This window comes from Corvus kubaryi, unplaced genomic scaffold (genome assembly GCF_017639235.1).
Source record: "Corvus kubaryi isolate FWS band 111438036 unplaced genomic scaffold, C.kubaryi_AGA036_p1.0 37262, whole genome shotgun sequence".
Taxonomy (NCBI): domain Eukaryota; kingdom Metazoa; phylum Chordata; class Aves; order Passeriformes; family Corvidae; genus Corvus; species Corvus kubaryi.
The window spans coordinates 1,186,219-1,202,460 of record NW_024581078.1 but is presented as its reverse complement, the minus strand read 5'-3'; the positions used below and the strand labels follow the sequence as shown (position 1 = coordinate 1,202,460).

The 16,242-nt window shown below is 50.8% G+C and overlaps 1 protein-coding gene across 2 annotated transcripts; it reads right to left on the bottom strand.

The window, feature by feature from the left end:
- Positions 1–205: 205 nt before the first annotated feature.
- Positions 206–16,229, bottom strand: PGPEP1 (pyroglutamyl-peptidase I). 2 transcript variants are annotated; one of them, XM_042024441.1, is made up of 5 exons: positions 16,123–16,229; positions 12,940–12,992; positions 8,138–8,254; positions 7,134–7,366; positions 206–6,217 (listed from the first exon to the last, which is right to left on the bottom strand). In XM_042024441.1, the coding sequence occupies exons 4-5, from the start codon at positions 7,337–7,339 to the stop codon at positions 6,025–6,027; spliced, it is 399 nt and encodes a 132-aa protein (XP_041880375.1). In that variant the 5' UTR covers positions 7,340–7,366; positions 8,138–8,254; positions 12,940–12,992; positions 16,123–16,229; the 3' UTR covers positions 206–6,024. The 2 variants fall into 2 exon arrangements, with proteins under 2 accessions (XP_041880375.1, XP_041880374.1); XM_042024440.1 differs by lacking the exon at positions 16,123–16,229 and adding an exon at positions 15,824–15,898.
- Between the last annotated feature and the right edge of the window lie 13 nt (positions 16,230–16,242).

The window sequence follows — 16,242 nt, the reverse complement described above, 5'->3', positions numbered from 1 at the left end:
TCCCAGTCAGTCCCAGTAGCAGCAGGAGCAGGGAGAGAGAAGCCTCAAAGCCGCCAGCACAGAGTCTCCATCCCTGGAGGGGGGCAAAGGACACGTGGATGTGGCACTTGGGGACACGACTGAGGGTGGACAGGGCAGTGCTGGGGGAATGGCTTTGCACCAACCACCACCTTTAAAAGCAACGAGGGTGACAGGACACGCGGAGTCAGAGTCAAACTCTTTATTTCCTTTGAAACGGGGGTTTAAATCCTCGGTTACAAAGTCCAGGCCGGCAGTACAAGCTGGGAGCGCCTCGCCGGCCCCTGACACCGCAGCCCTCCCGGGACACTCGGGATCGTTGGGATTTACAAGGCACTGCAAGAACACACGGAGAGAACAGAAGCCCCGAGGGGTTGGGATTGGTGCTCCAAGAGTCCCGACAAGCACGAGAGCGGCGGCACCCGAGACGCCCACGCAGACATGAGGTGGCTTCACGAGGGACACACGGAGGGCCTGAGTGACGCTGGGAAAGGGTCTGGACAAACACCTCACTCCAAGAGGAGACAGCAAAACCCTCTGGAATTGGGCCAACCCAACCAAAAGTGGGGGATGAAGCAGCCAATTCTGTTTGCTCCCTCCGGCAGGTCCGTGTGTGCGCGTGTGAGCAAACCTGGGGAACTCAGTGCAGTCTCTGAGGAGCGTCCACGGATAAAAATGGGGATTCCCACCAATTCAGGGGTTTCCAGCCCAACTTTTTCACCCTCACATCGGGCAAAATCCACCCCCATCCCCACCATTCTGCTTCCCAAGTGTGAGCCCAGCACGGGACAAGGCACTCCCTGATCATCAAGGTAAACATTTGTGATTTAAGAGGCTGGTGCGATAGAAAACCTGAAGGTGGATTTTGAAGTACCACGGAGTTTTCTGTAAGGGCAGTGAGAAGTTTCATTTCCCATCTCTTAATTCCTATTCATGGGGAGGCATTTCCTTCCCTACTTTGTCTTAAAATAGACTGAGCAGGTCCCAGGTTTCAGTGAACACCTCGAGGAATTAACGACGTCCTCAGCTCTGGAGCTTTGGCAGAACATCCCTTTCAGCACATAAGACACTCATCAGACAGGAATACAAGGTTTTTTGTTGATTTTTTTCTTTTTTTATGAAAAAGTGCACTTTATACTGCAAAAAATTAGGGATTCTGGTGCAAAAATAACAAATCCATCTACATCAAGGTGAGTATTTATGGTATCAACAAGGGGGGGGGGTTTCCTCCAAGTCAATCAAGTTAGAAAGAGCCTTTGCAACTCTGAAATTCCTATCATTAAAATAAAATCAAGCCATTAAAATATCATTGGGTAAAGTATTAAAGGAGACAAGAAGGGCGAAGTTACTTTGGGAAAGGATCTGTACAAATTCCTTGCTGACAATTTCATCTGCCCTGTGGGGTGAAATCTGGAAATCAGAACGAAGAAAAAGCCCCACACAAAATACTTTTTATGCCTAAAGATCCTGATTTTCAGTCAGATTTCAGCCACCACCAACTCCCTCCTGCAGCAGCTCCGTGTCTGAGCCTTGGCTGGAGTGAGAAACCCAGGAGAAATCCAGGAGAAGCTAAAAAAGATCTGGGAGTCACAAGGAATTAAAACCACAACCCCCCACAGCCAGACCGTCATCGCTGCTGCAGCTCCCGTGGGAGTGGGGATTCACCAAATTCCCTCCTTTCCAGGGTTTTCCCATTTTTTGGTTTGAAGAAGCTCCTCCTCTTCCTCCTCCTCCTCCTCCTGCAATTCCTAAAAAAATTCCTAAAAGAATCCACCCGCCAGGGCAGCGAGTCAGAGAATCCCAGGATGGCTGGGGTTGGAAGGGACCTTAAAGACCCCCCAGTTCCAATTCAACTCAGGATTATTTGAGCATCAGAAGAAACTTCGGTGGATTTTAAATTTTTTTTAGACTTTTCCTTCCCAAAACCACCAAGACTGGGAGCCTGTGCTGTCCGAGCAGGCCTGGAAGCTCCTGGGTTTTTATTCCAGTGGAATTCCTGGAATAATCCCCTTTGCCAGCTGCTGAGGCACCGAAAGGTTCAATTTTGCCTGCTTGGGACATATGGGAGGGGGTTGGATGCTACAGCTACACCTGGCCCCAGGTGAGTTCAGACACAAAATCCCTTTTCCTACGGGATTTTCCACAGCACAACCCCTGCGGAGGTGATAATGAACTCATCCCTGGCTCAAGGGATGCTTTCCTGCCGTGGGCATCACCATCCCCGTGGCTCCAAGGAAGCATCGATCCCAAATTTATCCCAAAGCAGAGCGACTTTTTAGGGTTTGTTTTTTTGTTTTTTATGATGTCTCCAACTCTGCCAGCCCCAGCCAGGCCCCTCCTGGAATGAAGCTCAGCAGCTCTCGGCTGCAGTCTCATGTCACAACCACACTCCACACCTCGAACCCTCTTCCCGACCTTTCCATCCTTTCCCACCTCTCCCACTGTTTGGGAGGTTGGGGAATGCTCCAGGTAAGGGGAACTGCTCTGCAGGAGCCCACAGACTCTGCTGTTCTCCCCCCAAAAATTCCGAACAGCACCAGGTGAGCACCCTTCAGCCCCACCACAGAATCCCTCAGGTTGGGAGAGATCCCTCAGGATCATCAAATCCCACAGGAATCCTTGAGGTCAAGAGCCTTCCAAGCTCCCAGCTCCTTTTTCCTGGGGTTATGAAGCAGATTCCCAAGTTTAATTCACCTCCCGACAGCAGCAGCACCAAATCGAGACATTTATGAGTCTCTGGAGCTCCTCAAAATCCTCTGCAGCACTTTAGGACTGGAACAATTAAACTGTCATCCCAAACACTCCCCCACACGTGGGCCAGACCCCGCTCCAGGCAGATAAATGACACCAGACCCGATCCAGCAGAACCTCCCTAATCCTCTCTTCCACACCAAAAATCCTCAGCCCCGTCTCCCCCTGAACCTTTATCCCCAGAGACAATTTTGCAGTCACGGCATCCTAAAATGTCCCGGGTTTTTTATGTTTTCCCACACTGCAGGCACAGGAATGAATACTCCACCTGAACCTCCTACACTTGTACTCACTGGCACAAAGGTTTTGGGCAACAGGTCTCCCAGTCAGTGCAAATTAGCAAATTCTATTAATGGATGATGTGGAAAGGGAACAGGATTTAGCAAAACATCAGCTTTTTGAAGCTCTGCATCAGTTTGGTGTCCTAGTCCCCAAAAAAAATATGGATCTGTAGGAAAAGCTTTGTGAATTGAACAAAAAGCTTTAAAAAAACCCCCAAAAACCCAACCCCAAAGTATTTAATTTAGGTCATATTAAATAAAATTAGTTTAATGCCGTTTTTCCCAAGCTGGGCTACAGGAAATTTCTCTACCACCAAGACACCTTTTATAAACATAGCCTCAGGACTAATTCCCCAAAACCCCCCTTCCCCAAAAAAGAGGATAAAATAAATTATGTTTTCTAAGGAACTGATCACGTGGAGCTTCCCAAAAGCAGACTGGGAGGAAAAGCACAGCTCGAAGCAACGCCCAAAGTATTCCCAAAAAAATGGGATTTTTCACGCTGACACACCCAAGGCCAAGCACTGCAGCCCTCAAACTCCAGCAGGCACGGAAATTGGCTCCGGATTTTCCCCTGGAACAGCAGAGAGCACCCAGGCAAGGAATATTTTTAGGTGCTGAACAGGATATAACTCCCCAGGCTGAACAAACCCGCGTGGGAAACGCTCTGCCCACGGAACTGCTGCTGTCTGCGCTCCCTGTTGATGGAGCCGGAGCCACCAGCCACATCCAGGGGGATCTCTGAGGCTCCAGAGGCTGCAGAGACAGGGATGGACAGGGAATATCTCACTTGGAGACGCCGATCCCTCGCGGAGCCCACCGGGGTCCTGCTCCAACCCCTCTGTGGGTCCCACCAGCTCTTCCCACCCCTGCTGAGATTCCACACTGGGAATTTTTTGGGTGTGGCCTCACCAATCTGTTGATTTCCCACTTCCATTTCATCCACAGCTACATCACCGGTGAATTAATCAGCTTTCCTGGGAATTGCTCCATCACCAAACCCCGCGGGACACGCGGATATTCCTCTTCCCCAAGTTTAGCAGCTACGAAACACACAGGACAGAAACTTCCAACCAGCAAAGGAACAATCCTATGGGATAAGGAGCTCAACTAATCACAAAGAAAACCCCAAACCTGTGTCAAAGCACGAAGATTTCAACAAAATATTAAATAGAATAAATTACTAATCAGGAAATCTGACAAGTGCTACCTCGGATTCGATGGGAACAACGTTTCACTCGAAGGCAAATTCCTCTGAGCAGGAAAGCCTGGATAGTGAACAGAGAAGGAATTTCCTTGGGTCTATCCAAAAAAATCTTCCTGCTCAGGTGCCCTCAGCAGAGTCCTTGCAGCTGCAAAGTCTTTGTCCTGTCTCAAGGGTTGCCAGGAGTGGTTTTGTCCTTTGCCACCAGACTTCTCCTGGCAAGCTCGGGGCAGCTCTCACTGAGAGTTATAATAGCAGAGCCAGTCAGCACCAGAGAAATTCAAATCGTGGGGTTTAAAAACCTTTCAGAACGTTGGTTTCATATATATTTTTATATATATATATCTGTAAAAGCATCCATTCCAACCACAGACTTCTTCACTCAAGCAGCCTCCCCACGAGACCTCAGCCACCGGTTTTGTGTCTGCTCCTGCCCCAGCTTCAGCTGGGTTTTGTCGGAATCTCAAAATTTGCCAGCGAATCTCCACGCACGACCAGCACCACCCACCTGCTGAGACCCTGAGTGCACCCTTCCCCAGAAGAACTCCTGGGGAAGCTCCCACGAGCAGCAGCCCTTCTGCACCCTCCCACTGGGAGAGGGACACCAAGGAAAGAGCCCGGAATCCTCACTCTAAGCAAAATTCCTTGATTTCAAATCACTGCCTCTGGCTTTCAGGCGGTGGGATTGGGCTGAAGGGCTGACATTTGATTTGGCAGGATGTCTTCCCGTCTGCATTTTTACGCCTCCACTCAGTCGAGGCGGAATTGGGATCTCAGTTAAACATTACTCTCCTAACCTGGAACGAGAGGGAAAATTTGCAGCTAAGGGAGTTATAAATTACTCAACCTTCACCTTAAAAACAACAGCGAGCACCAAGAGCCCAGGATAAAGATCTCCCGTGGGGAAAGTGGCCCTCAGCAAAGCTCTTTATCCACTAATGATTGGTTTTAGACACACTTGAACCGAGGTGTTTGGTACAGGAGGTACATGGTTGACTTGAGGGAGGGAGAGGCAGGAAAAAGACATTTGGAAAGATTTAGGAGTCAGGCTCCAAGAAAAAAAAACTCCAGCTGGATTTGGGTTCCAAAAGGAACCCCAGACACACCCCTTCTACTGCAGCTACAGAGACCCTATGGATGTCTGGAGGACGTGGGGTGAAGAATCAGTGCCTAAAACCATTTTCCATTTCAGCAAAGCAATCTCAGGCTCCTCATCCCCACCAAACTCTGCTTCCCAGGAGAATCCCACACCATCCCAACTCCTTCCCGTTGTCCTTCCATATTATCACCTCGAGTTTGGGTCGACGGGGGAAAACAAACCCAAAACCAACTGAAAGCAAACCTTTCAACTCAAGAATTAGTCATGAGAGAGGACTGGGTGAGCAATGCCCTGCAGCTGAAGGCCAGATCCAGGTGAGGAACTTCCCATGGGATCCAGCAGGTGAGGATCCATTCATTCCCTGGAAGCTCCCAGCACACTCCCTTCAGGAATGAGGAGCTGCAGGTGTTTTAGAGAAGAGACTTCGAATCCTTTGTTGCTTGGGCTGAAATTCACAGACTCGACAGAAAAAAAAGTTAATTTCTAGAAGTGGAATTTGTGGAATTTTCCTTTTTTTTTTCTTTTTTTTTTTTCCCCCCTTGAAGTCTCCAATTCTGGATCCGGAACCATTTTTTTGTTTTGTTCTGTTTTGTTTTTTTTTTCCCCCCCCAAATACTTCGGCAGCAGGGAAAATTTTGGAAGTGCAATACTAGGAGAGCTCCTGGCCAGGCTCAGTGTTCATGTTGACAATTGATTTTGTCTTCAGAATGCTCCAAAACATCCAGCATTTCCTCTATGATGGCCTGCAGGGCCCGGCCCAGCTGTTCTGCAGAGTAAGGTTTTCCCAGAGGAGGCACATGGACGAACGCCGACCTCCCACGGCTCTGGTACAAGGAGGTGTAGTAGGTGAAGTCACAGAGGTACCTGGAACACAAAAACAGAGATTATTCAGCAAAAAAAAACCCCAAAAATAAGGGATAAACACGGATAAAGCGAGCTGTAGGTTCCCATCGTTCAGCGTCGCCCTGGGATTTCGGGGAGTGACGCGGAATGTAAGGCAGCAGTTGTGAGTCTGGGGTTGTTCTAATTAAATTTAGGATGAAAAATGTGGATGTCTTTCTTTTTTTTTGTTCTCCTGGCCACTGAAAACCAGGTGGTGCTGCCAGCCCTGAGACGTGAAAGGTGTGGGAGGCTTCAAAGGCCACGTGGATGTGGCACTCCGGGACATGGGGTGGCCTTGGCAGTGCTGGGGAATGGCTGGACCCGATGATCTGAGAGGGCTTTTGCAACCTCAGTGATTCCATGGGAAGGGTACGGGGTGTAGGGGCTGTCCCTGGAACCCTGGCAGTGTCCAAGGACAGCTTGGATGGGGCTTGGAGCAGCCTGGGATAGTGGCAGGTGTCTCTGCCCGTGGCAGGGGGTGGGATGGGATGGGCTTTAAGGTCCTTCCAACCCAAACCAGTCTGGGATTCCCTGATTCCATGGACAGGGTGACAAGATGGTGTTAAGATGTCACCAGGCTTCCAGTCCCTAAGGGGCTCCAAGGGAGCTGGAGAGGGACTTTGGACAAGGGATGGAGGGGCAGGACACAGGGAATGGCTTCCCACTGCCAGAGGGCAGGGATGGACGGGATATTGGGAAGCAATTCCTGGCTGGGAGGGTGGGGAAGGTTTGGGACAGAATTCCCAGAGCAGCTGTGGCTGCCCCTGGATCCCTGGCAGTGCCCAAGGCCGGGTTGGACGGGGCTTGCAGCACCCTGGCATACAACTGGCAGACCTTTAAGGTCCCTCCCAACCCAAGCCATTCCAGGATTCCCTGACCCCACGTGCCCAGGGATCACCTGCCGGCGTCCTTGGAGATGGTGACGGTGACATCCAGCCCCAGCGCCGAGACCCTCTTGCACACGGTGTCCATGTCGATGATGGAGTCGATGCACTCGGGGCCGCCCTCCACGCAGCACTGCGAGCCCGGGCAGAAGCGACAGTTGTCCAGCCCCTTGTAGCCCACGTTGTGGCCACACTTCTCCAGGGTGACAGTGGTGGCCATGCCCGAAACCCCCACGTGGACCACCAGCTGCCGGGGAAAAGGGACGGGTTAGAGCGTGGGAGATCCGCGTGGGACCCTTGCAGCTCGGGGTATCTGTGTTATCTCTGGCGTCTGTGCCTGCTCTGCCACTCTGTTCCCTTGTCCAAACTCTCAGTCCAGCTCCCTTCAGGCACCGAAAGCCTGGTGACACCTTACCACCACCCTGCCACGGAATCCTGTGCCTTTAGGGACTGGACGTGGCACTCAGTGGTGAGCAGTCAAAGGCTGGACTCAAGGCTCTTGGATCATTTTCCAGCCTAAATGACTCTGTGAGATGCTTTGAAGGTCCTCTCCATCCCAAGCCACTCTGGGCTTCCATGATTCCATTCCCAGTGAACCATGGAGGTGTTACAGGGGTTCTCCCGTGAGTATCAGAGGAACGAGGCATTTTTATCATGGGTTCTTGCACAGCACAACTCTTCTCATTTCCCCCCCTCCTGACCTAAATTGTGATTTAATCAGGGTAAAAAGGAACGTTGGCACCTTCACAGCTGCTGGAGGAGCCCAGGTGGCACAGACAAACCACGAGCTGTCTAGACAGCCCTCTGCTGTGGCCCCTTCACACCCACTGCTCTGTGAACTGGAGCACTCCGAGCTGTAAAATCCTACAAATTCACATGTTCTCACCACAAAACAGGAAAAGATCCAGCCAGGGACTACCAGGCTGAAGGAATCATTAAAAGGGAGACTTCACATGCTGCCCACTGCAGATTCCGACCCTTTGCTGGGTGGTTTTTTCTCCTCCCTTTGCTCACTCACCTGGGGACTGTGCTTCTTCCACAAGGCAGGAATGAGTCTCTGCACGGTCTGGTACTCAACAGGGACCTCGTAGACGTGCAGATCCACGTCATCCCGCAGCCCCAGCTTCTCCAGCTCCTAAAAACACCAGGAAAGCAAAGCCAAGATGGTCAGACACGAGGTGAGCAGAGGATTTACTCCTGGAAGGTTTAATGGCAGAGTGAGGGACTCAAAACCAGTTTACACCAGGTTGTATAACCTTGTAAACAGCACCTGGAGTGAGTTTACAGCAACCACCGTGAAAAAAGCAAACCCATAATGGGAACAACAAAGGCATCTCTCCACCTGTGCTCAGAGTCTCACCCACAGAGCCGTTTGTCTGGCTCTGATGCGTGTGTAACAAAGAAATCAACATTTAACTGACAACAGTTATCAGCAACACCCACACTCCCAAGGAAATCTTGGCTCTGTTATTTATAGAGGGAGAGACTCACAGTCCCTACTTCTTCCAAGGAGTGACAGCGTGGAGAAGGTGGGACTGGAAGGATTTTATCCATCATCCAGGACTGCTGGCCTGGAGAGTAATTTCACATTTATTTCCAGATAAAGAGCTCTCAGGGCTGGGTGACAGCACTGGTGATTCAACTAACCCAGTAAATTATTTCTCCCTCTCTGACATGAAAACATCCCAAATATCCTGGCAATAAACGGAGCCAATTTCCTCCAAACCTTTTCTAACACTAAGTGCCAGTTAAACACCTTGCAAAGACTTTAAAACCAGAGGAAAGGGTGTTTGTTTGGGGTTTTTTTCTCCCCAGTATTCCTGACTGGAAAGCACTGTTTGATCCCAAAACTGGGAGCTCCCCCTTACACACAGCCCATGGTTTTGGCTCTGCTTTGGTCTCTCCAGTCCCATCAGTAAGGCTTTAGCTCATCTGGTACTTCAGCAGTGAAACCTCTCAGAGCCATCAACCCAAAACTTCCAGGAACTCAAGGATAGTCTGAAACCTCTGAAAAAAAAAGGGTTTTTAAACAAAACCATCAGTTGAGCCCAAACTTTGGAGCCAGGTGACACCAGGAAGCGTTTTTCCAGTGGGAGAAGAGACCTCGGCCATCATGTTGAAGGAATTCCTGGGGCATCTAAGTGGGATCAAGCTTTCCTCTTGTCACCAAACACCAAAAGTAGCTGTTCTTATGGATCTGAGGTAAGAGCCATCAAACTACCAAAGGACATTTCCAAACACCCCAGAAAAAACTAAGTTACCCCTGTCCCACGTTTGGATTTGGTGACCAGAGCTGCTCTTTGAAGCAATTCTCAGGCTTTATTTTCCTCCTTGCAAGCTTCAGGCCAAGCAGTGCAAATCAGCTGTTTCCACTCTCAAAACTTGTATTCCCCCAGGTTAAAAATTAAAAATTAAAGCCACTTGAGAGGAGAAGACAAGCTGAGGTTTTAGGCCTCCACACAAACGTGAGCAGTGTCTTGCTTTCGTTTTTCTGTGTTTTTATCAGCATGAGTGGTTTTCCACTGAGAATAAAAACACCTTTTACACTTGTAGGGCCAAACCACGGCCATGTAACAGGATTTTAGAGAACTAAAACAGCCAGAAAGGCAAGAGTGAGACTTTCCCAGAGCAGCAGATATGAGCAACAATGATAAATCACTGGCTCTGGCTCCCAGGGCAAGGCTGATATTAAAGCCTTGCTGTATTGATTAGTGTCTGGCACACTCAGACATTCATTACCAGAGATGGATGCAAGGGATGGTTCATCACAGCTCCTTTACACAAACCTGCCTTCAAAACCTCCCCTGCTTTACGTGGAGCCCTAATAAAGCGAAGGAGTTTACAAATGAGAGTATTCAAACAGCAGTCAGGCTCTTCAGGAGGAGGATAAACACTCTTTAGGAGTGTTAATTGGCTGGGATTCATCACCGCTTCTCTAACGAGAAGTGATGCTCCTGAAGATGAAGGATTAGGAAGGAAACAGCTCCTAGAGATGGATTTGACAGCGGGAAGTTTTGCTGGATGAAAAAAGAAACCTCCCCAGTGACAACCACCTCCTCCAGCCACTTAAACCTTAACTTTACCAAGCCACAACTTTCTCTTAACCAAGCCCTGCGCTCCATAATGAAGATGTTTGTAACCCACCACCCCCCCAGCCCCACAACTTCTCCCCCCCAGCCCTGTCTACCTGACAAACACAGCCCACTGAACATGTGTGACCGATTCCCTGACCCCTCCACAATGCTGCTCTTTGTGAGCCTCTAATATCCTTATCAGGTCTGTCTAGACACCCTGACAGCAATTGTCCTTCCTAATGTCAAAATGCACTCTGACCTCTCTCCTCCTCCTCCTCGGCCAGAAGCACTCTGGGGGGATGAAGGAGCCCAGCAGCTTCACAGTCCACAGGTCACACCTGTGCCCACACCTAAGTCACAGCAGGGAGGGCAGGAAACGCGCTGAGAAAAGCCCATTTGAGTAATTTCTTCTTGGAAGTCCCTCCCCAGCAAAAAATCTTTGGTAAAAAAAAAAAAAAAAGAAATCCTGAGCTGAAATACTGAAACGATGAAAACACAAAACTGCAAACCCACGTCAACACGGAGTATTTTTGCTGCGAGCCTTGAAATAAAGCAGAAAGGAGTTATTCTTCCCTCTGAATTCATAGGAAAGCTCTCCCCCGTGAGTAAAAGCCCAAACATTTCACTGGGTTTTTCTGGATGCAATTTGGAAACGTTTCATTTCAGCAGCATTATTAGATTGCTGCTGCCACTATTTAAGGTACCCATGTGTAAAAATCAGTCAGCTTGCAAAACCAGACAGAAATTCACTGCAGTTCCAGGGAAAACTCACACTGTGTGTCCGTGTTCTGCGGGAGAACCCAAATAAAACCAGGGGAGAAAACAAAAAAAACACCAAGAAGTGAATTTTATCCTTGGGATGCGGCATAATAAAAGATGCAATAAACCAGAACTAGCTTAGCCCTAGAGCTAGGAAGGATTTCCAAAGATTGTTTAATTGATTTTTCTTCTATTAAAATGCAGATCACACCGTCTGGGATTCGGGAACTCAGACACGCCTTTGTGTCCACTCCGCTCCATGAAGTCCCCGTCTGAAACTTGCACAATGCCCACCTCGCCTGGGCTCAAAGACATGCTGTTCCTTTTTGTCTGGGCCTCTGGGGGCTGAGACAGGGGAAGGAAAGGCAAATCCTCCCCGCTGCCTCCGAGCTGACGTTTTCAGTCACAATAATCCGCCAGCCACCGAACAGGACCCGGATCCTCCAGCGCGGCTCGGGTTTGTACTCAAAACACCCCCAGCTCTGAGTTTTGTCCACTCAAAACATCCCCCAAGCCCCTAAAACTGGATTTTAAATGGAGGTGATGACTTCATCCACCAGCCACACAGCTGAGCAGCCACCAGTGCCTCGAGCTGCCGGGCTGAAGGAGCTGCTTCTCTTTGGGTTTGTTTTTATTTTCTTAAGCAACATCACAACACCCACCACTCCTCCTGCTGCAAAAACACCCTTTTGTCTGTCTCCTCTAAAATAAAAGCAGCTATTTACAATAGCTGACACTACACCAGCAAGAACAAACCAAATACAGGAGCCTCACTTCTGATTTTTAGGAATGTCCTGTATTTTCCTCTCCCCCTCAATCCATGACCTGCATATTCCTCCAAAGTGACCCAAAGTTAAACATATTCATTCCCAAAAAGCCCTGGGAGGCAAAGGTTTTGTCTTCTCCTACCAGCCAACACATTAGACAGCTGGACATCAGTTGGCTGTAATTGATTAGAGTTTGTGATTTAATTTAAAAGCATTCGAAAGAAGATATTAATCTCAGAGCTCTGAAGGGGAAAGAGACGTGTTGGGGAGAAAAATAGATTTAATTCCCTGGGCAAGTGTACTAAAAGGTACTGTGGAATTCCCAGTAGCTTTGCCACAAACCCCATCCAGAAGTGACAAAGAAGGAAGAAGTGGGACAATGTGGCAGCACCATCCCCGTAAAAAGTGTTTTTACAGAAAAAAAACCCCTTAATTCCATTGGAAAGAGCTTGATTCCTTCTTCTTGCCTCATTTGTGGAGTATCAGCCTCACACAGATGAACTCCTGGGCACAGGGTGGGGTTTTTGGGGTGTCCTGTGCAGGGCCAGGAGTTGGACTGGATGATCCTTGTAGGTCCCTTAGGATTTTCCAGGATTTTAGGAACGTGCTCAGGCAGACGCAGAGCTACAAGTGGCATGGATTTGTTCGAGCAGGGAGGACCTGCAGGAAAAGCATTTCCCCAGAAACTCTCCTGTCCCATCAGCCAAGCAGAGAGGGCCGACCCAGGGGGAGGAAAGAGGCAGCTCTGCCTTGGAATCAGATTCCTGACACTCAGGCAACTCCACAAAACCACTGGCTGGGAGTCTCCTCTCGGGGATGAGACTCAGTTTAAAGGTGAAGCAACTGGCCCAGCTTCAAGTTAGAACTGAGAGAAAAAAACATCCAAATTCCTCTGGGTTGGTCGGTTGGTTTGTTTATTTTGAATTCTCCAGGGCAGAGGAAGATTCCAAGCTCCCTGCCCCACTTAAAATCATCCAAAGCTAGGAACTCCTTGCTTGCCTCAGCTACATTAACTCAATCTCATTAAACTCCACCAGCTAAGGGATTGTTTCCTGAGCAGGGAATCAAACATTATCCAGCTGACCATCTGGATATCTGCAGTGAGCTCGGTTAATAAACTTGGGAAGAAGTTGTAAGTTTTAAAAAAAAGAGCTGAAACCCCGAATTTGTGGGGATTTGTGCTCTATTTTGACTTCCTAAGAGGAAAATTCAGGGGTTACCTGCACTGCAATCCAGCTGGCGTTCACAGCGTGTTCTCCAAACGGCCCAAACCCTGTAAGAGAAGAAAAATTCACAGACTTGACTCAACTTCAAGTTGCAAAGAAGTTTGGGCTTTCCTGGTTTAGTTCTCCTGAAAAAAACCCCCCACTTCTACCACTCAATCCTTATTTCTTGACATCCGAGTATCAAACAAGACACCTGCACTGGAATATTTCAACTACAATGAAGGAAAACAATAATTTGCTTGAAAAGAAACTTGTTTTTTCCTTGGGGAGAAGATTTTTTTTCCTTCCTGCCCAGGTTAGAAAAACTTGTCACTAACAGCTAACTTGCCCGATGTCACAGAATTAGAACCATGATTGGATTTTCTATTCCTGATTGCTTTAGCCTGCAGCAGATGCTTCCACAAGCCTGCCTCAAATAGTTCCTTCTCCGCTCAGGGTCTTCCCCAAGATCTTCGTTAGCATTAATTACACCTCACAAGGAAATAAACAGAGCTGGTGACAACCCCCCCACACCATAGCAAAGGCTACCGAGGCTTTATCAAAAATACTTCCTTCAGCATCTCTAAATCCCTAATGAATAACTTGGGAGTTAACTGGTAATCCATAACATCTTTTTTTTTTTTTTCCTGAGCAAGCACACAAAGGTTGGGCAATTTATCTGGGCGTAACGTCGATATGCTTTAATTTAAAATGTCAGCGTTGCCCTCCGAGCCTCCTGCAATTAGGAGACATAAATTCTGCCCAGCCCCTGAAAGGATCCGAGAGGGACCACAAATATCAGATGACACCTTAATGGAAATGTTGTGTTTGCCCTCCCCAGCCAGGCTGAGGTGATGCTGCACAGGAGGAATTTCCCAAGCGTGGGCTCGTCCACGCCCGTGGATCTCAACCCAGCGCTGCCGCCGCGCCAAAATAAATATTCCCACAAAACCCAAAATGTTGGGGGTGTTTTCCTGCGAGCAGAACTGCAGGGGTGTGAGACAATCTATGACAGGGGAACGAGGCAAATTAATGCCTTTCCAGCCGCTTCTGCAAGTCCCACATGGCTCTCTTGAAGCAAACCTGCTAAGTTTAATTCCTAAATAAAGCGTGATAATCCTATAAAAGAAATCCACGTTTTAACAACCCAGCCATGGAAAGGCTGAAATTCTACAGGTGCCCAGGCACAGGGCATGATTCCCTTGCTCTGAATCCCAAGGCAAACTGGCACAAACACAGCTGGGGTTATCGCTGCTCTGAGTCATCTCCTGCCCGGATCCCTCGTGTTATCCCTTCCCGGGAACATAAGGAACTTTGTCGGCAGCACCCGACCCCACGGAGAGCAGCACATCCACCACGGGGCCCTCCAAGGCTCATTAGCAGTAAACCAGCTGCAGGGATCGTGATGGGATTATCTCCTTAACGAGTTCTAAAAAAGAAATTGTGCACAAATAACGCTTATCCTCGGCCAGCACAGGCTGGGAACCCAATGGGAACACGACACCATCCCCGGTTTTAAACGAAATTCAGCGTGACATCGATGACATTATCAAACAGGGGCAGAGCTGACAAGGCAACCACTGCATTTTGCAACCAGACTTCCCTGGGAGGGAAAAAAAAAAAAAAAGGGAAAAAAAGAGCGTGGAGGAGCCTCGCGAGCAGCAGAACGTTTCCTGACGCAAGTTTTCTGTTTAGTCACTGCCGAGCGCGGCCGCTCCGCGCTGGATTTGGGGTTGGGAAAGGCAGGATTTGCCACCTGCTCCTTGGCTCCCCACAACTGTTCCCTGGAAAAGGCACTTTTGCCCGCGATTACGGCCGCTCCAGCGCGTCACCGCCGAGCCCCCGCTATTCAAACGGCCTCAACTTCAGCTGCTGGGGGAGACCTGAATAGTTTCGGCGAGTTCCCCATTTGTCACAGAACGGCCTCACCCACAAATCACCCCGAGCGGCCTTTGTACCCCGGGAAGAGCCTGACAACGCCAGGGCCTCTCGTTCCCTCCGCTCATTCTTCCCCGAGGCGCCGCTGCCGTGCCGAGGGGGTGCTTTGGGGAGCGGCTCCCACACCTTGGTGGCTCAGGGTGGGGTGGTCAGCGGGCAATTCCCCCCTCCCTGTGCCCCAAATTGGGTTTTCTGCTCCTTGGGAGGCTCGGTTCCCTTCTTTCTGCGACTAGCAAACCTTTGGGATGGGGTCAGGGATGGAAAAAGGGGATCTGAGTGCCCACTGGTTGGACAAGTGTTAGGAAAGCTGCGGCAAAGCCCCTCTCCACTGTACCCCCCCCCAGCTCCTGACACCCCTGACACACAGCAGACCAGCCCCAAAGCCCCCCAGATTCTGTTCTTCACCCCATTTATCACCCCACACAGGGGACAGCCCCCCCAAACAGCCCCCCGAGGGGACAGTCCCCGCTCTCCATTCCCTCAGCCACACTCTGATGGGACAGCAGACCCCCCCTCATCTCAGGGAAGGGGTCCCCCACTTATTCCCCCACGACCTGAGGGAAGGGGTTCCCCACTGCCCCCTCCAAGCCCTGTGGTGAAGGGATCCCCAAAATTACCCCTCTCCCCCAGATCCCTCACCAGAGAGAAAGGGTCCCCCACCTACCCCCTTCAAGCCCCCCATCACCTCGGGGAGGGGTCTTCCACCTACCCCCGACCCCTTTAGGGCAGGAAAAGCATCCCCAAACCTGCTCTCCCACCAAGCTCCCCACGACAGAGAAGGGGACCCCCACCTACACCCCCAGACCCCTTCACCCCCAGATCTACCCTTCCCTCGAAGCCCCCGCTCACCTCAGGGAAGGGTCCCTCAGACAGCCCTCTCCAATCCCCCCTCAGGGAAGGGGTCCCCCGCCTCGTCCCCCCCCATTTCCCCTCTCACCGCCCCCCCAAAGCCGCCCCGTACCCGTCACCACCACCGCCCGCCGCGGCTTCTCCATCGCGGCTCCGTCCCGTCCCGTCCCGTCCCGTCCCGCTGCCGCCCCGCACTGAGCGCGGCCCCGCCCCGCGCCGCCCGCCCCGCCCCGCGCCGCCCGGGCCCGCCGCTTCCGCCGCCGCGGCGGAAGTCCCGCAGCGGGACGGCCTGGAGCCCTTCACCCGTTCCCGTTCACCGGCACCCTCCGTGCGCGGCGCGGCCCGAGGGGCTGCCGCTCGCCCGCCTCAGCGCGGGACCCGCGGGGGGGGTTGGTTAAACAAAACGCTCACCCTGAGCCTCCCGGGCGTTCCCCGCCCGGCTGTGGGGGAGCACGAACCGGGGCCGCGGTACCGGGAGGTCCGGAGCGCGTCTCGTTCCGTCCCGGCGCGTCCCGTCCCGGGCGGTGCCGC

Excerpts from the sequence above, each read along its gene's own strand:
- PGPEP1 (XM_042024440.1), bottom strand. The coding sequence starts at position 15,857 with ATGGAGAAGCCGCGGCGGGCGGTGGTGGTGACGG. Across the intron at positions 8,255-12,939 it reads CCAGCTGGATTGCAGTGCAG|GAGCTGGAGAAGCTGGGGCT; the intron begins GTAACCCCTGAA and ends TGGTGTTTTTAG. Across the intron at positions 7,367-8,137 it reads GGAAGAAGCACAGTCCCCAG|CTGGTGGTCCACGTGGGGGT; the intron begins GTGAGTGAGCAA and ends TTTCCCCGGCAG.